The sequence below is a fragment of the Camelina sativa genome, chromosome 11 (genome assembly GCF_030686135.1).
Source record: "Camelina sativa cultivar CO46 ecotype springtype chromosome 11, ASM3068613v1".
In the NCBI taxonomy this organism is placed as follows: Eukaryota; Viridiplantae; Streptophyta; class Magnoliopsida; order Brassicales; family Brassicaceae; genus Camelina; species Camelina sativa.
The window spans coordinates 5943161-5971043 of record NC_141890.1 but is presented as its reverse complement, the minus strand read 5'-3'; the positions used below and the strand labels follow the sequence as shown (position 1 = coordinate 5971043).

The window sequence follows — 27883 nt, the reverse complement described above, 5'->3', positions numbered from 1 at the left end:
TGGCAGGGACAGGTCATCATCAAGCAATGCGCAGAACGTACGAATAGCTTGCTTGTGGCAGGGACAGGTCATCATCAAGCAATGCGCAGGTCATCATCAAGAATAGCTTGCTTGTGGCAGAGATGTCTTCAAAGGCTTGAGTTGGACTTGACAAGTGATGATAGTTTCTTATGTGGTTACTAGATTAAGACCCGTGCTAGAGCATGGGTTGAAATTCATTTTATTTATATTATAAATTTTATATAAAATATATTATAATTTATGTGATTGTTTTAAAAAGTTTTTTTGCTAAATATGATGACTTGAAAAAAGACACATATTTTGTAAGTTTTATATTGTTAATGATTTTAGATAAGTACATGTGCTATAACACTGGTTAAATTTTATTTTATACAAAATTTTGTATATTTTATATTTTAAAATAAAATTTTAATATGTTGTATTAGTTTATATATGTGAAGTTATTTCAACAATGCATATTCTACATCATGACTTGAATGTCATTATAATACATGATTTTGTAAATTTGGTTTTTAAAAAGCGAGTTATTATACTTTTTGTTTTAATATACTAGGTTTTTTGAAATTCTTTTAAATTATAGTGACATATGATTGTCATTTCTATAACAAATCAATTTAAAGTGTTTATAGTTTCTAATTTTTATATCAAGTTTCAATATTTTAAAAAGATTTCAAAATAAATTATTTAAAGTTTATTATATTATATAAAACTATAAAATTCAACAAAAAAAATATGAAATTGAATTTAAATATTCAAATTTTGACTCGTTACTCAGTAAAAATTTTAATTCAATAGATATTATCTTTAAAGAATAATATTACTAAAGCTTGAATATTTTATAGATTGAACAATTTATAATTGTTTTTAAAAATTCAACTTATTATATATCCGGAAATAAAACTATTTTTTATTATAATAAATAATATGATAATTTATTTGTTTCACAATATAGACTTATATATAAAGATGAGAGGTGAAGTATAATGATAATTAACAAATTAATATGTTAAGTTAGATATCAAAAGATTTTAATATATATGAATAATTTAATAAAGGAAATTAATATGGTAAGTTAGATGATATTAAATGATTTTTTAGAATATTCTATTTATGATTTTTGGAAATAAATTAAAGTTGCACCCACTATTTAACTTGTAATCAATTAATTTATAATATATTTGTAACTAATTTATTAAAATTATATAGTGTACAAAACAATAGTGTGTATTTTTGTTTTATTATAAAGAGTATTGCCAAATGCCAATATTCCAACAGGTTTAAAGATGTTTGCTTCCGGAAAGCTACTCGGAGAAACAACTGTACATTGTTGATTCAATCTATTGTATGGGATTATGTGTGTCTGATTTTTTCTTGCTCGATTTTGTGGAATATTAATAATAATAATAAAAAAAATTATATACCAAAATCAGAAACAAATATTGAAATGTACACACCTAGAAATTAACGATTTGGTACTTGTGGATTTGTTTTTTTTTTTTTTGGCTACCTATAAGATTTTGGAACCTTTTTCATAAAAGAAAACCAAATAACGTACCATTGTGGCAATTTGAAATTACAATAATACCCTCGGGTTGGACATGTATCGAAAGATTGGCGGACCCATAGTGGCGCAGTGGTTAGGTGTAGAGATCTCAACTGTTTGTTTTTTTAAAAGACGGCTCAAGCCCCCCGGGTCCATGTCAGTCAGTCACCGGCGTCAAAGCAAAAATAATAAAAATACGTGTATGTTGTCTCCTCGATAATTTCTCAATTTTAATAAAAACAACCCTAGAAAAAAAAAAACCCTTATCTCTATCTTCTGCGCATGATCCAGATTCGGTTTTGAATCCAAAAGCTTTGCCATGGAACGTATCATCGGCGGCAAGTACAAGCTCGGAAGAAAGATCGGCGGTGGTTCTTTCGGCGAGATTTTTCTTGGTCTGTGTCTCTGTCCCTTTTCTTACTTTTGAGTTTTTTTTGCCCTTTCCTCTTTGATTCGATTAACGCGTCTTCTGATTGTTTGTAATTTCGCAGCTACGCACGTCGATACTTTCGAGATCGTTGCTGTAAAGATCGTAAGTTTCTCAGTTCGATAGCTACGAGACGAATCCTTTTTCTCTGGAGATTTGAATTTGAGATCTGCTGCTGTTTTTTTTTTTTTTTTTAATCTCTTTAATCATATGTTCCTTTGAATTTATATTTTTCTGAATTGATCAGTGAAGCAAGCTTTGAGCTAACAACTGTCTCCTTAATTCAATTATTTTGCAGGAGAACAGTAAAACAAAGCATCCTCAACTTCTATATGAAGCTAAGCTTTACAGAATCCTTGAAGGAGGAAGTACGCTTCCCGTTTCCTATCTTTTCTTATTCTTATTCAGATTCTGTAGTTGTCTGGACCAGTATGTATAGCTAATTTTTGTGGTCTGCAGGTGGGATCCCGCGCATAAAATGGTTTGGAGTGGATGGAACAGAGAATGCTTTAGTGATGGATTTGTTAGGGCCGAGTCTCGAAGATCTCTTCGTCTATTGTGGGAGGAAGTTCTCACCAAAGACGGTTTTGCTGTTGGCTGATCAAATGGTATAGAATCTTGTTGTTGATGCTGTTTACGTACAAGATCATTTTTGTTGACTAACTTATCCTGCTGTTTACAGCTAACAAGAATAGAATATGTCCACTCCAAAGGATATCTTCATAGAGATATAAAACCCGATAACTTTCTAATGGGACTTGGCCGGAAAGCGAATCAGGTATACTTCTGAAGTTTCTTGTCTTCATTGTAATGATAAAAAAAGGGGGATGGTATGATTGATAAGTTTCTGTTTTTTTCAGGTTTATCTAATTGACTTTGGACTTGCCAAAAGATATCGTGATGCCAACACCAACCGTCATATCCCTTACAGGTATTTGTGGCCATGTGTCATGATATTGTTTCTATCTTTTGTTCCATCTGTTTTGAGTTTTACAGTCAGAGCATACAACTCAGTGCCTCTCTTCAGCTATGTTCAGGGAAAACAAGAATTTGACAGGAACTGCACGATATGCAAGTTGCAATACACATCTTGGAATTGGTAAGGGATGCTGCCATGTTTTTCTCCTTATTGTTAAGTAAATCGTGTTTTCTTATTTATATGTTTGTTTCTCTTTCACAGAGCAAAGTCGACGGGATGACCTGGAGTCGTTGGGTTATGTGCTTCTGTATTTCCTAAGAGGAAGGTGTGTGTTGGCTTTTTGACTTGCAAGAAACTAGCTAACATTGTGTTTTTGCAGGGTATTGTTATTCCTTCTTTTCAGAGATTTACTTAATTGTTTCTTGTGTTCCTATTTTCATGAACCTCCTTTTTTAGTCTTCCATGGCAGGGTCTTAAGGCTGTTGATAAGAAGCAAAAGTATGATAAAATCTGTGAGAAGAAGATATCAACCCCTATTGAGGTCTGTTTCCCTGTGTGATGAGTTTTTTTTTTTTTTTTTTTTTTTTGTTACTCCTCGTTCTATTAAATAATCCACATCCCATCCGTTGCAGGTTTTATGCAAAGGTCACCCTGTGGAGTTTGCTTCATATTTTCATTACTGCCACACACTGACATTTGATCAGCGCCCTGATTATGGGTTCTTGAAGCGGCTCTTTCGTGACTTGTTTTCACGAGAAGGTACTTTGTAAAAGACATATCTTCTTCATCTTTTTAATTCCCTCAGCTGATGGGTTTCCCTGCAATCAATTTACCTACCTTACTCTGTTAAATGTTATCTTTTCAGGATATGAATTCGACTATATATTTGACTGGACTATAATAAAGTATCAACAAGCACAGAAATCTAGAAATCAGTCTCAGGTATAGAATTTCAGCTTTTTTTCCTCCATCTCAAGTATTTGATTATTCTTTTCACTTGTAAAGAAGGTAAAGAAGGTTCCTTTGATCATAAGTTTCCTGCTGTCACCTTTCGTTTTATTTTCTAACAAATATATATCATTTGTACTGCAGGCAGTTCCCGGTTCTAGCAGCGCTCGTGCAATGCCAGTGGACACCACCAACCATCGGGGTAAGCTCTAGTTAATGGGTTGTTTGGTTTGTTGTTACAATTGTTTATCTTCAAATTTCTGACGCTCTGTTTGGCAGGAGGACCAAATATTTCTTATGAAGCCGAGGCCTCTGAACGTGTCAGATCGACTAATGCCATTGGTCCAAGCCCGCAGATAAATAATAATACTGCTGTAGGGAGGAATGTGGGTTTTGATCACCCCGTCCACAAGAATGTATGCATTTCCAAATAACTGTTTTGTCCTGCAACTCTTCGCTTGTGTCAGCATGTCTTACCTGCAATTGTGTTGCTCTCACAGAACCCTTCATAAATCCCTAAAAAAAAGCTTTTAACCGTTTTGGATTGTCAGTTAATTAGACTATGCAAACTTGATATTGATCTTTGAGATATGACCATTATCTTGCTGATAACCCATTGCAGATGAACATGCCATTCACTTCACTATCTCCTGCCGGTACCTCAAAAAGAAATGTCGGACCTGAAACTTCAAATTCTGGGTATGGAAGTGGGAATAGAACAGGCGGCTGGACTTCCTCTTTCATGTCTCCAGAGAAATGATGCAAAGAAAAATGTAGCTTTATTCTGAAATGGTGAGTTGAGATTAAGCACTATGAATTTTAGTCACACCCTTATCGCACCTCTGCAACTACAGCAGAAATCAGAAGTTGGTGTCACTAACACCTTTGTATCTCCACCTTTGGCTGGAAGAAAAGTGCCAATGCTTTGTATGTATATTCCCTGAACTTTGTGGACAAGAAGGCGTTCGCTGAAGCATTTTGTGTTACACACACAAGGCATGAAGTGTATGTTTGCTTTTTCATTCAAGATTTTCCCCAACCTTTTGTATAATTCTTGCACCGGATGTGTAATCTTGTTATGTGATCCATATATATCATTTTTTTTTAGCTACTTTGTGCTATGTGATTTAATAACCTTGTGCTGCAGCTTGATATATGTATTTGTTAATGAATAAAAACGTTCTTTGCAGAAAATTCCAGAGACAAGCTTGAGCTGAGATGTCTTCAAAGGCTTAGCAGTTGTGCACAGGTTTCTTTCACAGCCGCCCATGTTTGATTCTTGTTATTTCCAATAGGTATAGATTTTGAGAGTGGGGTTTAAATTTTGTTAATAACTCAGAGATATTGACTGAGCAATTAATCTGGAAAAGAACAAATGTGTGAGAGAGCTCATGGAGCCAGTCAAAAGGTCGATGTTTCTGCCGTATGAGACGGCTCGATTTGTTGCCCTCAGTCAGGAAATCATCATCACCCAAAGAGGTAGGTGTACGTTTGTTATATGCAGCCTTGATGAAACAATATCTTAGGGCATAGGGGGGAAGATCCAATTGTGTAACTAAAAGCAAGTTTGTGTTATATTTCTTCCATCATGACGTTTTACTATGTTCAGTATTATATAATACTCCCTCCGTTTCAAAATATTAGATGTTTTGAGTGAAAACAAGCAGATTAAGAAATAATCATTTTCAAAAAGTTCAACCAATCATAAAAAAGACTGCATAAAATAAATAATAAGAAAATATAAAAGTAATCTAAAAGTTATTTAAAAAGTTGAAAACATCTTATATTAAGAAACAAAGAAAAACTTCTAAAACATCTTATATTATGAAACGGATGAAATATATATACTCCTCAAAGTTTGTTTTAAAATATATGTATCCTCCAAATTTTACTAAAATTCGACCAGATACCAACTAGAATGGGAGATAGCACACTAGTACAATACAAAAGAGAGGGTCGCAACGCAAACCTAATACACGTATAAAAGTATAAAATAGTTTCGTTAGGTTCGATTAAATAATTTACACTAAAATTGCGTGTCCATTCATAAACGTCATAAGTTGGACCATATGATATGTATGATGCAATGACTTCCTTTTTACATAACAACAATCTTTGGCCTCATTTACCTATTGTATTGTGTATTATATAGCAGAGTGTATTATGTGCTTCTATGCATGACAAAATAAACATATAATTTAAGTATAGTGGCATATAAGTATCATTAAAAGAAAATTTCAGAGGAGTCAGATTCCCACATCTATAATGATAAATATCTATATATTTATAATTTATATATATGATTGGTGGATATCAATCTGTAACTGTTAACGGAAAAAATGAACTAAATAATTAAAAAGAAAAGTGCTTTAAAAATGGGATTAGCTTTCATAATCACTTTCAAGTAAGCTAATACAAAGTAATTTTGCTTATATAAAATCTGGATTCAGTTTTCTTGCACTAATTTTTTCTTCCTTTCAAATTGAGATGTTTATTAATGAATAAATTTGTATATATATTTGTTATGAAAATTAAAATAACATAGTTAGTAGTTAGTTGACCAACTACTAATATGTATTTTTGTAATTATATACATGTTTTAGTAATGTTAGTCCAAAACCAAATAACACAACTATCTAGAGACAAAACCAAGGGGTAGTTCATTTTATTTTGAAAATGGGTGTGGTTGCTTCTGTAACCAGGTAAGCTGACATGTTCTACTTATTGAAAACAATTATTGTGCTCTTTTAAAAATAAAATCCTGCAATAATTCAACCAATTAATATATTATGAGAGTCAAAGCTTTGTTTATTTATAAACCCATCTTATTTACTTACACAAACCATTTTCTGTTGATCTAACTACCATGGAGTATAACTTTATTAGAATTCTTCTCTAAACATAATCTCGAATTGTCAGGTCAATAACAAAAAAATAAAAAAAAGCTAAAGAAAAATTTGAATCTGACAAAGAATTGCAATTCTTGAAGAAAAATAAAGAAACTAAACTATACATCAAAGTGTTGGTGTGTTGTGTTAGTTTGATGTCTTTTTTCTCTGTTAGCAAACCATTGAGCTGTTCTTCTAGCGATCGGCAGCCACAAACGCCGTCTTCTCTCTTCCGTCTCATTCCCTCCGGTTTGTAACGCAGACGCAGTGGCTGCGGTTGAACCACTGCAATCTCCATGAACCGCAATACTATGTCTAGGAACCGTAGTGATCTCAGACACTGATCTTCTTCCCGGTTCTATCATAACGCTTCTAGATTTCGAACTAGAGTCTCCGTTTTCCGACAATAACATAGTTTTCATTGAAGTGAGCTTGTTCTCCAACAATCTCTTCGCTTCCATCTCTTCCTTGATCCCCAAGATACCTATCTGATCCTCTTCATCCCCTTTCCTCTTGACTCGATCCATCGACGAGAATCTCTCGCTAGAAATCGAATTAACCATCTCTGAGTTCAAAAACATCAAATCCGATGAACTCACGTTGCTCCAACGATTCTTAAACACAACATCCGACACAATGATCCTATGATTGAACTTATGCATCAGCTTCTTATCATCTTTATCATTCACTTGTTGATCAAGTAACGTTTTCTCTTTGTTACCTAACTTCAGAATCTTCCGAAAACTCCCTCCTATGCTAAATCTCGACGACCCACCAAGTTCTTGTCTTTGTCTTCTCTCTTCTTCTTCTTCTTCTCTCTCGATGTAAAGCTCCAAGCTCGAATCTTCTCCAACCTCAGACTGATTCAAGAACCTGAAACTGTTTCCGTAATTGAAAACAGAGGGATCTTCTTCCATTGAGACTTTATCTCTGCAGAGAGGACACGTCGCGTGCTGCTCAAGCCACTGATCGATACAACCTATGTGGAAAGCGTGTCTACATTTAGGCAACAATCTAAGAATCTCAACACTTTCGAATTTAGACAAACAAACAGAACACTCAAGCCCTTGTTTTGATCCTTTCAAAGCAGAGAACCTAAACAGAGGAAGAGACTCGATTGCTGCTTTGTCTAAACCGGAGAATCGATCCGATGAGGCCGTTGACCGGTTGAAGAATATTCCTTGACGAAGCCGACGATTGTGTCTTCTTCTGTCGTCGGTACCTGACCGGAGATCTATGTGGCAGCACTTAGCGTAGACGAGGAGGACGAAAGTGAGTGCGAACATGATGGCGAGAACTCCGGTGACGACGGCTAAACTCGGCTCGAAATTGGCGACTAGGTCGCCGTTTCTGAACGGAGGAGGAGGCTGAGCAGAGACATAGTGATAACTATGGAGGAGTGAAAGAAAGAAGAAGAAGATTTGATACATCGGAGGAAGATGAGAGAAGATCTTTCGATACGTGAGAAACTTTTGTTTCTTGATTTTTTTTTTGTGGGGTTTGAAATATTTATGAAAATGGAGATTATGTGAGAGATAATGATTTATAAATTTTCCTCTTTAGATGTAAATTAATATTATTACGTCACCTACGTGACAACATTTTTGTATGCTATTTGCTTTTTATTTTTATTTTATTATTGTCTTTTTAATTTAAAACAATTTTATCATTCGGTGGGTTGTTATTCTCATACCTCATTTTGATGATATTTTGGGGTATATTTTATTTTTATACTGATCGGGACGTATTTTTCATTCATTAAATACAAATTTGAAACCTTGCATCACATATTTTGACTAGTATTATTTTTTTTTTGGTCTACCAACAATAAAAATAAATTAAGGTACACAATAAAACCAAATCTCTTTTCAATTCGGTTCATTGTATTTTTGTTATACGATTTATATTTTGCTATCTAGAAAGAAGAAAACAATCTTTCATCTTAAATGTTTCAGAAAACTAATATCAAATATTATTATATATTTTTCTAGATCGTTCGTTCGTGTAATTATGGTTTGATTGAAACAAGTAGCAATAAGAAGAGATTCGAACCATGGTCCATGGTTTTCCAACTTCTTGATAAATCATTCAACCATGGTCCAAGAAGCACTACATACATTGTTTCTTCAAAAAACTAATAGAAGTCATGCAACTCCCTTAGTATGGTTTCGTGACGGGAATTATTCTACTAAGCAGGCCCGGCCCATGGCACAATCTAATGAAGCCATCGATTAGGGCATAGTAATTGAAGGGCATATTTTTTTGAAAAAAATTTTAAGGTGTTTTATGCTTTTTTATTTTTTCTTCACAAGTCTTTTAAATTTAAAAAAGAAATCTAAGCTTTTCATATAAATTATTTTTGTTGGGCTTTCTTTTCAGTTTTCACCATATTTTGTGGGATTTAAGTCTTTAATTTAATAAAATGTGAAGTTTAATATCTTGTTAACACTTTTGTTTAGTAAAATTTTAAATTTTTAATAAAACCCTAAACAATTTCCATTGAAAACTTTGTTTACTTTGAAAAAACAAAATCAAAGTGTTAAGGAGAAAGGTATCTTAAAGGCAGGACTTTGAGTAAAAACTGAAACTTTTTTTGATTAATCAAATTATCATTAGCCATTCGTTTTATCGTTTCACAGATAATAAATTCATACGGTTGGTTTTTTTCAATAATATTGTTTGTCAGTGGCAAAAAAAAAAATTAGGGCATAATTTATTAATTTGCGTCGGGCATTAAAAAATGTCGAGCCGGCACTGCTACTAAGTATACTTAACTAGTGACAACCAATATAAATGTTTAATGAATTGTGATAGATCAAAATGGTAATGAAGTATGAATATAATTGCTGCATTCGCTCGGATGAATAAGAGAAAAGTCAACCACCAGCTTCACGAAATAGTCAAATAGCCATGGGGGGGGGGAGAAAGAAAAGTCAAAGTTGCATTTTTCATGATTGAGTGATGGCTTTCATGCTTTACTATTTTAGTCTTTCAATTATTTTCACAAACCAATAATCTTAGATTTGTTTCAATGAATAAACTAATTAGTATTTCGGGTTTATGATTGAGCATTGACATAGAATTTAACCGCAACATGATCACTTTATTAACTAAAAGTGATAAAAATATTGTTCTTCAAAAAGAATAAATCATAACGACAATGTTGTGGATATATATAATTTCCTTTAAACCAAAAAACAAAAAGGAAGAGGCTTACACAAGGTTGAGATGAAGAACAAAGAAAGATTACAACAACATAAGCAGAAAGCTCCAATAAAAAATTTGGCTTGAGAGGTTTGATCCGAGCGAGAGAGTAAGCATAAATAAGTGTATATTCCAAAAAGATTACTCATTACAAACCCTTCCTTACGTTTACAAGATTTCAGACATCTTTTCAGGTGTGAGCTGACGCGGCAGTCATTCCCACGGATGATTCAGGGCTAACATACTCCTCGCTTGCGTGCCGGACAAACTCCTCTGGCGACATGTGCGAGCCATGGCAGGCGCATACGATTTTGATCTGGTTTGCATTGTACCTGTATGTGACCCCAGAGATTGTCCGGCCATGTGGGCCTGAACCGGTGGTTGAAACCCACGGTAGGTTAGGACGTGCACCAGATCCTCCAAACTTCACATCCGCTGCCATCCCGGGTTTTATAGCTGAAAAGTCGAAAGAGAAAGCAGCATTGTTGTTGTTATTATCTCCTGTTGGCCGTTCTGATGCATCTTCAGATGAACCTTCTTCTGCTACAGGCTGTTTTCCCACGCCTTTGGCAGTAGCTTTTTGGGAGACAAAAAGAAGTTATTATTTAAGCAGTAATGATTTAGTGCCCTTTTTAAGGATAAGGTTTACTCACCCGAGCTTGATGGACCTCTTCCGGCGAATGGGGACTGAGAGAGCGCGACAATCCCGCCTGAACCATCCTTATCCAGCATAGGGAGCTGGACCGGTGAGTATCCGAACATAATTGGGATATTTCCAGCATTAGCATTTGGTTGCAATACACTTGTGGCTGCTGCATGTTGTCCAGACTCTTTTGCCGGTAAAGAGTAAGGCATACTAGTGACGACATTTTGAGGATGAACCGTGAAAGGTACAGTGTAACTCATGCTGCGAATTGTAAACTCTTCGGTGCCAGATCCGCCATGGCTGCTCCTCCTTTGACCAATTACGTTGTCCACAACGTTTGTCTCAGTAGGAGGACGTACCACTTCCTTTGCGTGGTTGGAAGAAGAACCGCCGCCAACTTCAGATTCTGCTACATCTTCGTTTTCAGCTGTTGATCCTTCATCTGTCGCGGTTGAAACATGGGAAGCTTTTGTCTTCTTCTCATGCATATCAACATGTGACGAGTCCTTGTCTTTCTTCTTTTCATCATTCATCCCCGGGAACCCGAACTTTCTTTTGTTTCCTGCTTCTTTCCGTGTCTCGTCATCCACCCACAAAGATTTCGTGGAAGCTTCAGCGTCAGTGGTAGGAGCTTTGGAGAGGTCGTTGAAGAAATTCTGCTGAGGCTGTTGACCCGAATCGCTTCTCTGAGAACCAGAACTCGGCTCTGCTGGTCTTTGAGAAGTCGGATGGAGGAAGTTCTTGAAGTCATCAATCACTTTAGCACTCCGATCGCCTCCTTCTGCCCTGTGAGTCTCCGAGGAGCTTCCAGCATTATTAGTATTGTTGTTACCCTTAGCTTTTCCTGATGATCCTCCACAAGAAAGACCTAAGCTGAGCTCGAGCCCATTATCATCCTCCATTCTTTTTTTTTTTTTTTTGTCAAACTTTAAAAGCAATTCTGAGCAGCTCAATGGATCTTTAGGATATCCTCAACAATCTTGATTATCATCTGAGAAATATAACATCACAAACAGAATCGTTATCCAAAGCTACCAAATCGGATTCTAAATAGAAGAACTAAAGTTAGCAACTTTGAGAATCATAGATGGCTGTGGAAGTAAACTTGTACTGACTTTTATGGTGGTAATCACATCTACTCAACTAGCAAGTAGCAACACAGAGTAACAAACGGGCACAATCTCGCCAAATTCAATCCTAACATATGTATATCTCAAAGGCTACCAGAACAACTAGTTTGAGAAACATGGGGACTCGTAAATGTACCTTAGAAACAAAACCATTGAAAGAAACAGTCTCAGAACCTCCTTGTCACTTCCTTAACAGCAATACCTTGTGGGTTCTGTGACAACAAAAAAAAAAGAACCATTTAGGCTTCAAAAATTATTTCCATTTTGAAGTATAAACTAAAAATGGAAACAAACCATTCATCAGTCATCACACTCCTCCTATCTCAGCTAAAACTTAAAAATAAAATAAAAAAAAATCAAAACCCAGAAGAACCGGAGAGACAGTATAAGAGATCTATGCAAGATCTGTCAGCTATAGAAACACAAAAAAAAAAAAAAAAAAAAAAAAAAAAAAACAAATTCAGTAATCTTAAATCAAGAAAATCACTTAAGAGATATCCATAAACTCTATAGAAGATTGAAATCAAATAGGCCCTAGACGCGAATTCAAATGAAGCAATAGTGCCAAATCAGCTTAAAATCAAAGATTTTTAATTTCCAATCACACAATCACAATTAAGAGAGAGAGAAGAAGATGGATGATGATTGATACCTGAACAACAATTAAAAATAAGGGAAAGAGATGATGATCAGAGAATTTAAAAAAAAAAAAAAACCCTAGAGCTCCGCGGCGTGGCTCCTGGAGAGTTTGCAGCAGCAGCGATTTGAGGGTCCGCTTCTCTTCGGGTTCAGAGGGGACTAGAGTTTTTTTTTTTTTTTTAGTACGGACCATTTCCTTTCATAATTTTTTTTTTTTTTATTACTATTATTATAATTTTGTTTCTATTTATTTAGTCGCATGTGTATCTTGTGCCTATTTTAGCTACATACACACTATAACCACCATATACTAATGACATAATTATATACATTTGTAGTTATTATTAATTTGTTTTATATAGTTGTATGGATTTATTTATTTTAAAATCTATATATATATAATTAGAGAGTTTCTCTGATTCTAAGCTATACGTCAGCATAATTTTCTACAAATTTTGTGGGCTTTGTATCCAATTTGAAATTCAAATTATTTGGGTTTTATCCAGTTTTATAAGCCCACTCTTATTTTATTTAATTTTCCAGAACGTATATATTTTGGTGACAAAATAAATATAAAAAACATAGAAATATCACTATCAGAAATTTTAATCTACATGATTCTAAGATAAACCATCAGCCCCAAACATCAAAACCAGTAAAAAAACTTCGAAATATACAGGAAAAGAAAATAAAATGGTAAAACTGAAATACTAAAATTTGAAACCAACACAGTTTAATCTTTTAGATTCATAGAAAGCAACTTAACAAAAAGATAAACCAAACAAAAAGAAACAAAACTCTTCACAAGAACACATAGAATAATACACTATCAACGAGCATCAAAATAAAAAGAACAACAATCTAATCTACCAAACAACCTACTAACGGAAGAATTTACCAGAAACTGACTTAGCTTCCACCAGCAAGCCAAACCAAAATAGACTCAATGAACAGTCTTCCCAAGACTTACCAGAAGCATCACCAATCAAACAATCAACCACTCTCTCCTAAATTAAAAGAAATTTTTACTGTACACGGTTCTATTGATCGTGATGGAGAAGGGGAAAGTCCAAATAAGAGACTAGCGAAAAAAAAATATATATATATATATGTGTTTGTGTTACATACGTATTGGTTGGTTAAGTATTGATTGACTCATCCAATAGGTTGGCAGTTTTGAATCACCATATCCTTTTTTGTTTCTTTTTTTGTCTTAATACTAGAATTTATCTGGTGGTACACCACAGGTCTATTCGTTTTCATAAATCATTTAAATAGGTTAGTATACTAATATAATCAGTTTATTTAGATAGTTAATATAAATATTAGAATATTATATGTAATATGTTATATTTGCAAAATTTACCCCATAGTAAATTTCTTTGTTTTGTAATATCAATGCACTTATAAAGTATAAATTTTATTTTGGTGTTTTTACAATAACTAACAGTACTTGTTAATAAAATTATATGGATTGACTTTGAAAAAACAACAAAAATGTGTACTTTCAAACGCTGACTTAGCCCTGTAAAATATATCTGTCAATTAACTTAATTGTGTATCTTATTTGGCAAAGTCAATAAAAATTTGCAATTTAACTGAAAATAATAAAAATTGACAATTTAATTCACCATAAGTAAAGTTGAGGCTTTTTCAACATTTTTGCTAACTTCATGTTTTTAAAAGGAAGAAGAAGAAAATAATTACACAACACGGTCAATTGAGAACAAAAAAGAAAAAAAAAAACATAATAAGCAAAAAAAACCCCAATACTAAAAACAAATAGGTCCATCAAGTGAAATAAAAAGCTTTAGACAATTGCCTGTTAAGGTCCATTTTAACCAAATGGTAAATCAGACAAATATAATTGCACAGTAAAAAACAATACAAAACACGCGTAAATATCACCTTCACCGGAACATATAATCTCAAATATATTTTATAACCCCAAATTTGTTATACACATCAACAGGACCGGCTCAAAAAACTTTTAAACCCTGTACTAACGTAAATAAATAACAACTTTTTATTTTATAATTTAAAAATCTGAAAATTTGGACCCTCTGTTACAAAAAAATTCAGAGAAAATAATGGAACTATGTGCTTGGGTGCTAGCACACTCTTACATATAATAAAAAACATAAAAGGAAAAACAAAACAAAAAATACATAAAAAGATACATTAGCATTGGTGTCGGCTAAACACATGTACTAGGTCCAGAAAAAAAAACATGTTTATTAAAATAATTTTATAAAATATATACGTAGGTTTTTTAATTAATGATATATCATTAACTCAACATAAAATTTAAGGCAAGCATGATTAGCATATAACCCCGCGCGTTGCGCGGATTCTCATCTCTAGTACATATTAATTGGAGATTATGACCGAGAGAGAGAGAGTATATGTCAACCAAAAAATGTATGAATGGAAAAACAATGGGCCCAAATTTCTTTAAAAGTCGAAACAAGTCCATAACTATTCACATCTACCAAAATGATTTTTCGTTGCTTTTACAAGTTTTTTTTGTAAGGAAAAAACAAAAAAAAACACATATTTATGCGTTTGTAAAAGATATAATATAAACTTGGCCACTTATTATAAATTGAATATTTCTAGCTCCCCACTTTCTTCATAATAATTAGTTGGATATGGATAATATATCATTATGTTCAAATATCGAAGTTTAGAAGTATATTAATATATTATAATTGTTCAACAGACATCAAAGTCGCTTTGGCCGAGTGGTTAAGGCGTGTGCCTGCTAAGTACATGGGGTTTCCCCGCGAGAGTTCGAATCTCTCAGGCGACGAACTACATTTTTATTTCCGATTTTTCACTTTTTTTTTTCGTTTCTTAAAGCTGTTGAGATATGTCCATTAAAAAGGAAAAAACCGGTTGATATTTTCCAGTTTTTTCCCTCCAAAAACTACAATCTACATTGTTAAAACTTACAATAAAATTGGATATTTGATACAAGGCATGAAATGTTGTATATACACATACATGATGAAGAGAATTTGCAAGCACCAACGCAACTACGCAAGAATGTTATTATATGCATATTTTTAGAATTTGATTTAATAATTTATATAACTGTTTTTTTTTCGTCAAAATTTATATAACTGTCTTTATATTATATTTTTAAAGAAGTGCCATCGTTTTATACGCAATATGTATTAGAATAATAGTATATAACAAGTCCTAAATTTAACTAAAACTACAATGAAATGACTAAGCATTAACATAGTGTTTAGTGTATCCATTTTTCAAATCGTTATGCTTAAAAAGAAATAAATGTTTGTGGGGAGGAGAAAAAGATAAATAAAAGTTGTACTTATTTACCTCGACAGTAAAAGTAGAATTGCTGAAAAATCGGGTTTACGTCTGAGTGATATGATATCTATCATGTATGCATGTAGGGATAAGTTGTGGCGTTGCACTATTTCATTTAAAAACTGTGAAATAAAAATTAGTGGAAAACTTTATGATTGACTGAAAAACTTTGATGAAACGGAGAAGTTTAATTGTTTGGTGAGTTCCGATGTTTTAAAATTAAAATTGTACTTACTGTATTATCGTAGTAGTAATAATTTATGTTTGAATAACTTCTCTGATTGGACGGAAAAGTCTAATGCTTTCGTGATTCCCGATGCTATTTTTCATGTAGGAGTATATTTTTGAGTTTGAAATAAAATTCGTAAAATTAAGCAATTAGTAATAAAAAGAACGACTTAAACAAACGGTGTAGGCTAATTTAATTGTCACTTCAAGTCTCTTTCTATTTTCAAGAAAATCAAAGTAGCAAACAAGAAACTCTCTCTCTCTTTAACTCATGTCTCGCTTTTACGTTCTTGCGGCGACCATCTTTCTGATCGCCGGCGTCACCTCTCGCTCAGTGGAGGAGACAGCCCACGATGTGATTGAAACTCTCGCTCAAACCCCTTACGCCGAATGGTCACCTGCCTTTCTCTCAACGAATTCTCTACTCCGAGGAGAAGTGTTACCGTCTACCCTCTTCGTTCCTATATCAGAAACCAGTGTGTACCACGGAGGAGATTGGCGTAAAGTGGCGGCTTACCATGTTGTGCCGGAGAAGATGGATTTCGCCGTCCTCCTCTCCAAGAAAGATGGTTCGTTGATTCCAACACTTCTAGTTGGTCAATCCATCCGTGTTGTCAACTCGTCTAGTGGATTTTGTCTGGATGGCGTCAAAGTAGTCGAACCTGATGTGTATGTGGATGCCTTGGTGGCTATCCATCGAGTTGAAGCACCTTTTGATTTCACATCACACGGCGGAGACCACCGGGATTCTTTTGACTGGAAAGGTTGGACAATTATCCTTACGTCTTTTGCAGTCTTGTGTTCAGCGGTTGCGTATTGGGTAAACCGTACGTAGACACATTATGTTGCATCGAACCTAAGATCTTGTACCCAACAAAGTCTTGGTAACATTCTTTCAAACCTTTTTACGTGATTCTTTTTGACTGCGAGAACTTACAAGTAGTGGGCAAAATTAGGGTTTCCAGGACTAGGTTAGAGGTTTCATTCATCCCTTTTGTTTTTCTTTTCTGTCTTTGTAATTCTTACTGAAAATTACAAGTTGTTGACTTGATTGTATATTCACTTGTGATATAATCATAATTCATAAATATACAGTTTTGACAATTTTATCTGTCATCTTTGTTCCTCACTATACTACAATACCATATCGTTTATTCACTTTTTCTGAATCCTAACTGTGGTTTAAGGCTTTGAATAGCAACTCTGCTGCAAGAGTTTTAAGCATTGGTATCATTAGGAGAACTGTATCAGTCCAGTTATATTATCAGCGTAGCATATAATACAAAAACGGGCTGAGCCTATAGCTCAACTAGGAATGATAACCACATTCTCAAAAGGCTTAACATCATCACTTTAATATCAATTCCAAGAATCTCTAATGTCCCAGGAATTAGTAAAATGTGGTAAAACCATAAACCAAATACTAATTAAGGAACACCGCAATCACGATTGTGAAGCTTTTTCTTAGAGATACACAAACCTTTTTGTAGACTGGTAAGAACACATCTAGAGCCGCAGATCGGTGAGACTCTGAGATAGGCTGGGAAGCACCGCAAAATTCTACAGAAAGCTCAACAAGTCAGAAACAAAAAGGTCAGCTTTGTACTGAAGTGAAAGTCGTACCTTTGTTTCTCTTGGGCATTCGAGAAAGACAAGCTGATACTTTACTACCGATTTACCCTCGCTTTCAACTCAAATAAATCACAGTCAAGAAGTCCACATATATATATCAAACTCAGACCAAAACTGTTGAGACCAAATCGACTCACTTCTCCAGCTATGTGGAAACCGTTAAATTGCAACAAAAGTCACCTCCAGGACCAGGAAGCGGCGTTAGAGCCTGATCTGACTCCATTTCCGGATTGGCTAACTATGGATGTGGCTAAGAAGTAAGAGCTCGGATAAAGAGAAGTTTGAGGTTATCCTATGTGGTTACGTTTTTTTTTTTTTAATATTTTGCTGCTGAGTTGTGTGTTGTGTTTTGATCAGAAGAACACCTTTGGAACAGAACATTTGTCTTTAGTGAAATAAATTTAAAAAAATGGCTATAGTGAGTGCATTTAACACTCTACGGGTTGAATTGAAGCTTTAAGAGTTTTAGGATTTGAGTTCTGAGTTGTGAAGTTGTCTCTGCTTTCAGTTGCACGTAGAATCGGTCTTATGAAGCCTCTTTTGGATCACTCTTTTGTATCCTCTTCCAGCTTGATCCTGTTTTCATGTTCCTTTCCCTTGTTTCAAATTCTTCTGTGTACACACACACACATGCACACATGCACCTTGTCACCTTGATCGTGTGCCTCATTTGATAGCTTGGCCTACGCACATTTAGGATGCGTTTCTTCATATCTACATGACAAACTGGGTCATGTGATGAAACAATTATGGTTAGCAGCAACAAAACAATTACAGAGTAACTTGAAAAATCTACACCAATATTACAATTGCTTTATTTATCTATATGAGAAAATGGGTTTTGTGCTATATTAATAAAATTAGTTATATTTTATACTATATAACATATTATCAATAATGTTAGAAAACATATTAATAAAATTATCAATACTAATATAGTTAATTTCATGATATGAACAATTTTTCAACTCTCATAATTTGTTTAATCATACTAATATTTATATATGAATATCTAATTTAAATTAATATGAATATATAATTTAAAATTATGCATAATGGAACTTGTGAAATAGCTAATTTTATTTTATGATTTATAAAAAAAGTAACAACAAATAAACTGTTTAATTCAGATTTTATGTTTTTGTAGAATTAATTTACTATAACAAATTATAGCAACTTTAGTAAGTGACATGTGTGAGAGCATCACATACATAATACATTCATAACCGATTCTCACTTTAAAAAAAAATATTATTATTTTTTTTATTGTGAGAAACTATCTTACAATCTACCAATGCACATGACCTAACTAACCTCTTTCACTGCTCTTTCACTATCAAACCAACTTTCATATGAAATGAAGTGAACTTATATTTAACTTAATTATGAAGTAATTTATTGGTGTCACAGACTTCTTCTTCTCACTTCTAGATCACTTTCTTGATCACCTCATTCTTGAATAAAAGGTTAGTATTACATGTTATTTAAACCACATCTTAAATCACTCCAAGATCATTCCAAAATGAAAATCCCAATCATCTTTCTTGTTTTCACTTTCCTCCCCCTTTTGTTAAATGCTGAACCTAAAACAAAAACACTCTATCTTCCTCTTGTGCATATTAATAAAGCACAATATTTTGATTCCAAAATTCTTACCCCTCCCCTCACATCACCGCGTGCTTACCAAGGGTTAGCTTTTTTAGCGGAAATTTACATTGGTTCTCCCGCTGTAAGGCAGTTTCTCCTCATCGACACAGGGAGCACTTTATCATGGAATCAATGTTACCCCTGCCCAATATTCTTTAATCACATATATCCAAGGTATTGGCCAGAAGATTCAACAACATATCGTGATGCCGAGTGTGAAACAACGGGGTCTGACTCTAATCCCAGATTTAATTATTTATATTCAAGTGGGATATGCCGCTACGAGCAAAGATATGCAGATGGGAATTCGATTCAAGGCACCCTTAGTACGGAGACGTTTTTAATACAGACAAGAGATGGAAGGTTTGAAGAGTTACACGACGTATATATGGGATGTAATGATCAAGCTTTGGGTCACAGCTACACAGGAACAGGCATATTAGGCCTCGGCTTTGGAAATTTCTCCATTGTAGAGAAGCTCGGCTCCAAGTTCTCATTTTGCATTGGTCGAATACGAGAACATGGTTCTACTCACAACTTGATACTTGGGGATGGAGCAAACATACAAGGAAATCCCACCATGATTAGTATCAGCCGTGGCCATTACATGTTTCAGTTGGAGTCCATTCTTGTTGGAGAGAAGATAACGTTGGACTACCCACTCCAAGTCTATCTTGACACGGGCTCAACTATATCTCACTTGTCAGAAGGTTTGTATAAAGATATCGTGGATAAAGTCAAAAATATTATAGGAGTGGAACCACTTCGAGGAGAATCACTTCCACAAAAATCATTGCTATGTTACGCAATTGATGCTTCAAAAATACCAGAGGATATCGATATTGGTTTCATATTTGAGGGAGGAGCCGAATTGAGTGTGGATGTTCGAAGTTTATTCATACTACTTAAGCAGGGAACTTTATGTTTGGCGATTGATGAGAATCCTGAAGAAGATGACGAAATCATAATTGGGGCTGCTGCTCTGCAAGGGTACAATATAGGTTATGACATAAAAGCAAAAATGGTTTATCTACAAAAACAGAATTGTAATATGTAGACTGGGATGTGTTCGTTTTATTACGGTTTGTATTAATAATTATGCAAAGTTAAAATTTGTAAGACTTTAAATTATAAAATATAAGTTTAAACAAAATATATTTGTTAAATATGTTAAAAACTAATTAATTATGATGAAAGGATAAACATCGAATATTCTAGAGCAAGTTTTGTTTTTCCAAACAATTTTTAGTGTTTGCTTTTTTTTTCGTTCAAAGTTAGGTTTTCGTTATGTATAAGATTATTAGAAAAAACGACCTAACTCTCTCATGTATAGGATATCTAAATATGAGGAGTTGAGGACAATAAGATATCTGAATATAGGAAAGGAACTCTCTAACTGGTGTATTGACACATTGAACTCTCTAATTGTATTGACACATTTAACTCTTGCCAAAGAAGTGTATTGACACATTAAACTCTCTAACTGGTGCTTTCCTGTGGAAAGGAACTACCGAGAGTCATCACTCAGCCCGAGTGGCTTGGGAAACTATCACAAATGCGAAATCAGAGGGAAGACTAGGTATTCGTGACTTGCGGAAATGGAATACAACACGTATGATAAAACTTATCTGGCTCTTATTCTTCAGGGCAGGCTCGGTGTGGGTTGCGTGGTTCAAGTCGGCTGTTCTCTCTGGAGATCTTAGTAACTTTTGGACCCGGAAGCCAAGTAACAAGTTCTCCTGGTTAACGAACAAACTTTTAAAGCTTCGGGAAGAGGTATTCCATTGGATAAAGATTAAGGTTGGCAATGGAAGAAGTTGTAGGTTTTGGAGCGATCACTGGTGTAGTCTAGGGTGGCTGTCAACCTACCTGCACAATGAAGGAACTTTGGGCATCCCGCTAAGATTAACCATCGCAGACCTCTGGTGTCATGGCACATGGAGGGTACCACCTGCACGATCCGAAAAACAGGTCAATCTTCATATTGAGCTAACTACCTTACAACTAGCAGACGAAGAGGATAAGTACATCTGGTGGATTAATGACCAACTGCGAGATGGTCGAACTACTGGTAACATCTACACTGCCCTAAAAGAAACTCTACCTAAGGTGGCATGGTATAGGATCGTTTGGTTCACTAAAGGCATACCAAAGCATAGATTCCTCACCTGGTTATTTGTGTTGAATAGATGTCTAACTAGGGATAGACTTCGATCTTGGGGTCTACAAGTAGATCCATCTTGTCTGCTATGCGGATCGACTGAGGAAAGTCGTGATCACCTTTTCTTTGACTGTCCATTCAGCTGGAGCATCTGGAACCTCATCGCCAACCGCTGCTCCTTCTCCCCTGTCCGTTCTTGGTCTGACTGTCTTCAGCAACTCACCAGATTCCAAGGTTCTAGAGTTGTCAAGATACTCCTTCTCACGGCTTGGCAAGCTACGATCTACAACATATGGACGGAAAGGAACCATCGTCTTCATCGGAACAGCTTCAAGTCCGCCGACCTTATTGTTAAACAGATTGACTCTCTTGTGCGAAACAGAGCACTCAGCTACCGTCACTCTAACTCCATCCTGTCCTCCGACATTCTACAACTCTGGTTTGAAGGATCTCGTTAAAAGAAAGGACAAACCCTAATCGACACTGGATTCTCCTCTTATCTCTCTCACGATCGTGTTTTTTCATCCCCAATCATTGATGACAGCGTGGGATGGTTCGAGTTGGTTACTACTGCCTAACCGTTTTATTGGTTATGATTCAACTCTTCGGTTCAAGTTTGGTTCTATTCTAACTAAGGGGTTTTTTAGTTTGGTTTAATATTTATTCTAATATCTATCTCATTGGGTTTCCAATATTGGGATTCAGCTCTGTAAAACATTTGGTTCTATGCTTTTAAATTTGAATGCCTTTTAACAAAAAAAAAAAAAAAAAAATCTTAAGTTGAATAAAAAGGATAAATCGGAAATAAATCACTAAATAAGAATAACATAAAGAATTAAAGAAATTTATTGTGTTTATTTTTTACTTGAATGGATCCAAGCAAAAGAAAAGGATGGAAGGTCCATCATTACATCTAACATAAAGAATTAAAGAAAATTACAGAAACAGGAAAAAAAAAATAACAGAGGAGATAAGAGTAGCAAATACAGAGGTAAGAAAATGCATCCCCATCTTCCAAAGCCGCGGTTCCTGCCATATACCAAAAGTTCCCAAACGCAAAAGTTAAGACTGGCATTTACAGAATCTCGACGAGCATATATAACAAATGGATAATTCTGGTCAGAGGAACCTAGTCCAACAACCAAAAAGAGAAACAAAAACATTGAAAACAAGAAGGAAACTGGAAAGCATGGTTTACTATGATACTGACTTCAGTCACTTGCAAAACAAGGCAAGCATAAGTGATCAATTTTAAAAATATAGCTGGCGTTAATAATGAATGTGATGCCACATGTTTTTAAAATGGGATGTGTTCTTTTATTATGAAAGGCATCAAGAACACCATAATTCAAGACTACACTTTTTCAAAGTGGTGTACTAATGATGAAGGGTAGGCCCAGGGCTCAAGCCCAATAAGGTGTTGTTTATGTATCATAAATATACCTACTATGAGACGAAAAGCCTCCAGCTATGGGCCGGATCACTAAGGGTAGGAAGCCCAATAAGTTTGAGTATCCGCTGCAACGGTCAAACAGCTGTAGTCGACGACCCACGACCGTACGGAGCAAAGCTGATTCTTACACCTATTAACTCTCCAGAAGGATCGACGTCTGAGTATCCGCTGCAACGGTCACCTCTTGTAAACAAACAGCTGTAGGCTACGACCGTACGGAGCCAAGCAGATTCTTACACCTATTAACTCTCCAGAAGGATCGAGGTCTGAGTATACGCTGCAAGTCTGCAACGGTCATTTCTTGTAAACAAACAGCTGTAGGCGAAGGATCTAGGTCTTAATCTCTCTATAAATAAAGTAAGAATCAAACTTAGCTTTGCTATCAGAAACAAGTCACGTACTCGATTTTGTGAATTTTAATCTCTATCAAAAGAAAACTCTCTCTCTCTCTCTCTCTCTCTCTCTCTCTCTTTCTTTCTTCTCCCTCCGATGGCGTACGCTCTTCTCCTCCTCATCATCATCTGCGTCCTCGCCGTCACCGAAGCCTCCGCGTCCGCCACCACTGCAGCCTCAAGAAGGATGGAAGATGCCGCATTCGATTTTGTCAAATCCATGACTGCCACGTTTAGAGATCCCCGATGGTCTCCTCCCGCTACGGTTTTCAGAGAGATGGAAGTAAATATGTGGACGAATCTTGGAACGAGCTAAAACCCTCCTATAACCGACCTCTACCCATCGCCCAAGATCAACATATTTGAAGACTGGCCAGGGGCTTTTATCGGAGCAGATAAGGAGCAACTTCCGATGACTCTCTTTCTTCCCTTCTCCAAAGAACCCTCACGCTCCCCGACATCTAAAATCGTTGCAGCATATCACCTTGTACCACAACGACTTCTCCTCACTGACATGCTTTCCAAGGCAGTTCACTCCCGTCTCCCAACTCTACTTCCAGGAACCTCCATTATGATCACCAAAACTTCACCGTTTGAGCTCGAGGGAATACGTGTAACAAATACAGAGATATTCGTATCAAAATCTATTGTGATCCATGAGATCGCCTCACCGCTCGATTACACCCTCAATGGTGGTTTTGGCGGCGGCTAAACTATTTCTTTAAAATTTTGGTGATGTCCATCTTAAAAGATTCCGCACTTTTTTTTTGTTTTGTTTTGTCTAACTGAATCAATAAATCATTTTGTAATATTTGCTATGTAATAAGGATGAGTATTCCAATTTTTTTTGTTTATTTCAATATTTTAGTTGTTACAATATTGTCCCTTCCTCACTACAAAAAAAAAAACTTTGGAGACAGTGAATAAAAGAAAAATAAAAAATAAAAGAGACTAAAATAAGCCTCTAAACCAAAACGAAAGACCTACAAAAAACCTAACTAGGAAACAAGGACTAGAGTAATTAATCATTGGAGGAACTAAACCATTTGCAGCTTCTGGACTGAGGCTATATGTCATGTACTTGAGGAGATTTGCACCCTCAGATTGACGACAAAAATCATACATCATGTACGTCAAGATATTTGTGCCCTCAGATTGACGACAGTAATCATAGTGTACAGGCCACAAGTCACCTTGAACCTTGTTGCGCAAGGCAAGGTATAGAGATGGGTTTCCCGCAATTTGGCTCTTCCGCCGCTCGTCCCAAAGCTCAACAAATTCCTGAGCTTTCTTCAGAAGAAACAAAGAACGCTCCAAGTAATTTGTAGATTTCCAGAGCGGGTATTTCTCGTCTGCTTCACGTTGCAAATCTTCCATCTTCCTTACAAACATATGGACATATTCGTTCCCTGATAATTCATGTGGTGTCCTCAGTGTTAGTCTTCCATCGTCGCCGACCTTATAGAAAAACTCACTCTGGATATTTTTTGCGGTGGATGATTCAACGAAATGGAAGTAGAAGAAAAGGGTGAAGAACTTTATGGCCATAGACATAGTTGGATATCAAGCTTAAGTTTCTGCATGATGATAGAAGTTTGTATCTATTATATATAGAGCTTCTCCACTTTTTTTTTCTATTTTATTTCACTTGGGATTGGGTTTACAACTTCTAACTAATTAAATCCAACTCATGTTAGGATATTTCTCGTATATATCAACTCATTTATTTATTTATAATATTATATATTTAAATTTAATCATAAAGAAAATAGTTTTTACAAGATAACGAGATTATGCTATTTGCTTGCAAATGTGAAATAAATAGGATTAAAAATCAAGACGTAAATCAAGAAGAAAAACAGAAGATATCGTTAAAAAAGAATTCGTTAATTCTCTGTCAGCATTATTTCAATGCGGTTCTGATAGCTTCTTCTCTTTTCCAATCTTATTTTAAAAAAAAAATGAGTTTCATGACAAAAGTTTTCTTTAGAATGTATTACAATTTACAAGGATAAAAATCCTCGATAGCGAGTGAATTACAATCGAAATATATATATATATATATATATATAAAATAGGCACCAGGAAAACTTTGTGTCTATTATATTTGAAAGGTAAATAGTGTAATTTAATGAAAATGTCGCTATCAGTTAAAAAAATATAGTATAAAACTAATGTCCTTTTGAGTATTTTGTTCACAATTATAAATTATTTTATAACGTTTTGTCAAAAATATGGGATTAACTACATCACATCTGACTTATGTTACCATTCTAAAATTTAATGAATCACATTGCACCCAAACTACATCGGTTGAACCCACAAAAATATGATCTCCGATCACAATTAGTTTAGTATTTTTGTTTATTTCGAATATTATCTTTTTTAGAATATTGTCTCGCAACAAATCTTGAAACATGCATGGATTAAATTAAAATAACATAAGCCTCAAAACCAAAACGAAAAGCCTACACACACACAAAAGACGAAAAAAACATATTTCAGAAATAGAGACTAGAAACAAACTAATGAAGGAACTAAACCAAGCCAGCTTCTGGACTGAGGCCATATATATGTCCATACTAGTTTGACTGGTAAGAACAAGTAATCACAAGTAGAAGAAAAGCTCGAAAGAGAGGAAGGCGAAAAGACTTTAGAGAATACATTTTCTTATTGATGAGTTGTGTAGTGTTACTGTACATTGTTAATTCCTTTTATTTACAAGTATTGTTAAGAGATCTCTCGTATCAACTCATTATTAATCTTTTAGTGTGATTATAACATAAAGAAAAAAAAATTACAAGATAAAGGGGATTTATGACGGTGAGAGTATATGATGAGAAATGTATGTGGTTTGGTTCTCTTAATTAGTTTGCATTACGGATCATTTTTTTTCGTTTTTTTTGTTGAATAATTTGTATTGGATCCCTAGCTTGGTACGATTATGCAGCTCTACATATATGGTTATACTCCACCGTTGAGTCATCTCGGTTTTTCTTGTCGTAATGGTTCGTCGATGTCACAACACAAGAGTTGTGTGTGACACAAGTATTCCTTCAAGTCGTGTTCTTGTTTGTCGGGTTCGTCGATACTTCTTCATGTCCATCTTCTTGGACTCCACTGTCGTTTTCTTTTCATCATCGGATCTGGGCACCATTAGGCTGAACTTGAGTGCACCACTGGACTGAACTTGAGTGATAATGACTCATGAGTTCTCCGTCGTGGAGATACGCTGGTGCCACCGTCTTCGTCTTCCACCTCGTTGACTTTATCATGTGGGAGTGAGAATCGTCAAAATTTTTAGAAACTTTTTGATCGTATATCACCGTGGTCATAATCGATCAACAAAGATCGACCAGCTCTGATACCATGAAGAATCAAAGATCATAAGAGAATATTTATATGTATTGCTTAGAATGACTTACAAGTCTTTTATAGACTAAGAGAATCTAATTACAATCACAAAGATATAAACTATCTTTGACCAAATCATATTAACAAAGATCTTTAGTTTGTTCAAAAAAAAAATTAACAAAGATCTCTGATACATATGAAAATTGTTTCTTGTTTTCTGTTACAAAGGAAAAAAATGTTCTTGTTTAACACCTACAATTACAATTCATATTATAATTAGTAAGAGTTATTTCAAAATTCGTATATTTAATTTTCATAATTTACAATTTTATATGAATTTACAAATTATTCATCCAATATAGTATTTTTCGTTTCTCTTCCTCATTACAAAAAACTTTGGAAACAATGAATAAAAGAAAAAAAAATTAAAAGAGAGAATAAAAGAAAATAAAATAAGCCTCCAAACCAAAACGAAAGACCTACGAAAAACCTATCTCGGAAACAGGGACTAGAATAATTAAACATTGGAGGAACTAAACCATTTGCAGCTTCTGGACTGAGGCTATATGTCATGTACTTGAGGAGATTTGTACCCTCGGATTGACGACAAAAATCATACATCATGTACGTGTACGTCGAGACATTTGTGCCCTCAGATTGACGACAGTAATCATAGATTACAGGCCACAAGTCACCTTGAACCTTGTTCCGCAAGACAAGGTGTAGATATGGGTTTCCCGAAACTTGGCTCTTCCGCCGCTCGTCCCAAAGCTCAACAAATTCCTGAGCTTTTTTAAGAAGAAACAAATATCGCTCCAAGTAATTTGTAGATTTCCAGAGCGGATAATTCTCGTCTGCTTCACGTTGCAAATCTTCCGTCTTCCTTACAAGCATATGGAAATAATCGACCCCTGATTCATGTGGTTTCCTACGTGTGAGTCTTCCACCGTCGCCGACCTTAACGAAAAACTCACCTTGGATATATTTTGCGGTGGATGATTCAACCAAAAGGAAGAAGAAGAGGGTGAAGAACTTTATGGCCATAGACATAGTTGGAAATCAATTAGAGCTTTTAAGTTTCTGCATGATCATAGAAGTTTGTGTATATTATATAGAGGTTCTCCACTTGTTTTTTAACTCGGGATTAGGCGTACAACCGCTGACTAATTAAATCTGGCCAACTCATGTTAGGAGATCTCTCGTATATATCAACTCATTTACTTATTAATAATTTTATATTAAATACCCCATAACATTTTTTAAATACCTCATAAAACTGAGGACATTTATATCCGAAGCTAACATTCATGTCCAA

At 34.9% G+C, this 27883-nt stretch overlaps 5 protein-coding genes, 1 non-coding gene and 1 pseudogene across 24 annotated transcripts; 3 read left to right on the top strand and 4 right to left on the bottom strand.

Annotated features, from left to right (window-relative positions):
* The first annotated feature begins 1675 nt into the window (after positions 1-1675).
* LOC104721984 (casein kinase 1-like protein 3) lies at positions 1676-5496 on the top strand. 18 transcript variants are annotated; one of them, XR_015572313.1, is made up of 17 exons: positions 1676-1959; positions 2056-2096; positions 2290-2359; positions 2451-2599; positions 2674-2769; positions 2852-2922; positions 3019-3090; positions 3172-3235; positions 3367-3451; positions 3543-3669; positions 3776-3852; positions 4003-4060; positions 4138-4274; positions 4481-4650; positions 4774-4863; positions 5049-5107; positions 5198-5496. XR_015572313.1 is itself a non-coding variant. In XM_087474990.1 (15 exons), exons 6-14 carry the CDS (start codon positions 2892-2894, stop codon positions 4616-4618), a joined length of 789 nt encoding a protein of 262 aa, XP_087331116.1. In that variant the 5' UTR covers positions 1676-1959; positions 2056-2096; positions 2290-2359; positions 2451-2599; positions 2674-2769; positions 2852-2891; the 3' UTR covers positions 4619-4650; positions 5049-5496. The 18 variants fall into 18 exon arrangements, 6 of the variants coding, with proteins under 6 accessions (XP_087331116.1, XP_087331115.1, XP_087331114.1 ...); XR_015572312.1 differs by having other exon boundaries at positions 4769-4863; XR_015572308.1 differs by having other exon boundaries at positions 1704-1959; positions 3029-3090.
* A 1207-nt stretch (positions 5497-6703) lies between these two features.
* Positions 6704-8310, bottom strand: LOC104721983 (E3 ubiquitin-protein ligase ATL42 pseudogene; annotated as a pseudogene). Its single transcript, XR_015572305.1, has one exon. The product of XR_015572305.1 is annotated as an E3 ubiquitin-protein ligase ATL42 pseudogene (transcript).
* A 1588-nt stretch (positions 8311-9898) lies between these two features.
* LOC104721982 (AFP homolog 2) lies at positions 9899-12658 on the bottom strand. The gene is made up of 4 exons (XM_010440069.3): positions 12379-12658; positions 11863-11938; positions 10604-11587; positions 9899-10526 (listed from the first exon to the last, which is right to left on the bottom strand). Exons 3-4 carry the CDS (start codon positions 11496-11498, stop codon positions 10141-10143), a joined length of 1281 nt encoding a protein of 426 aa, XP_010438371.1. The 5' UTR covers positions 11499-11587; positions 11863-11938; positions 12379-12658; the 3' UTR covers positions 9899-10140.
* A 2437-nt stretch (positions 12659-15095) lies between these two features.
* TRNAS-GCU (transfer RNA serine (anticodon GCU)) lies at positions 15096-15177 on the top strand. The gene has a single exon. It is a non-coding gene; the product is annotated as a tRNA-Ser (tRNA).
* A 1023-nt stretch (positions 15178-16200) lies between these two features.
* Positions 16201-16764, top strand: LOC147933672 (uncharacterized). The gene has a single exon (XM_087472290.1). The coding sequence runs from the start codon at positions 16201-16203 to the stop codon at positions 16762-16764; it is 564 nt and encodes a 187-aa protein (XP_087328416.1).
* Positions 16765-24165: 7401 nt separating this feature from the next.
* On the bottom strand, positions 24166-24768 carry LOC104727690 (uncharacterized). The gene has a single exon (XM_010446773.2). The coding sequence runs from the start codon at positions 24766-24768 to the stop codon at positions 24166-24168; it is 603 nt and encodes a 200-aa protein (XP_010445075.1).
* Positions 24769-26514: 1746 nt separating this feature from the next.
* LOC147933671 (uncharacterized) lies at positions 26515-27618 on the bottom strand. Its single transcript, XM_087472289.1, has 2 exons — positions 27092-27618; positions 26515-26575 (listed from the first exon to the last, which is right to left on the bottom strand). Exons 1-2 carry the CDS (start codon positions 27616-27618, stop codon positions 26515-26517), a joined length of 588 nt encoding a protein of 195 aa, XP_087328415.1.
* Between the last annotated feature and the right edge of the window lie 265 nt (positions 27619-27883).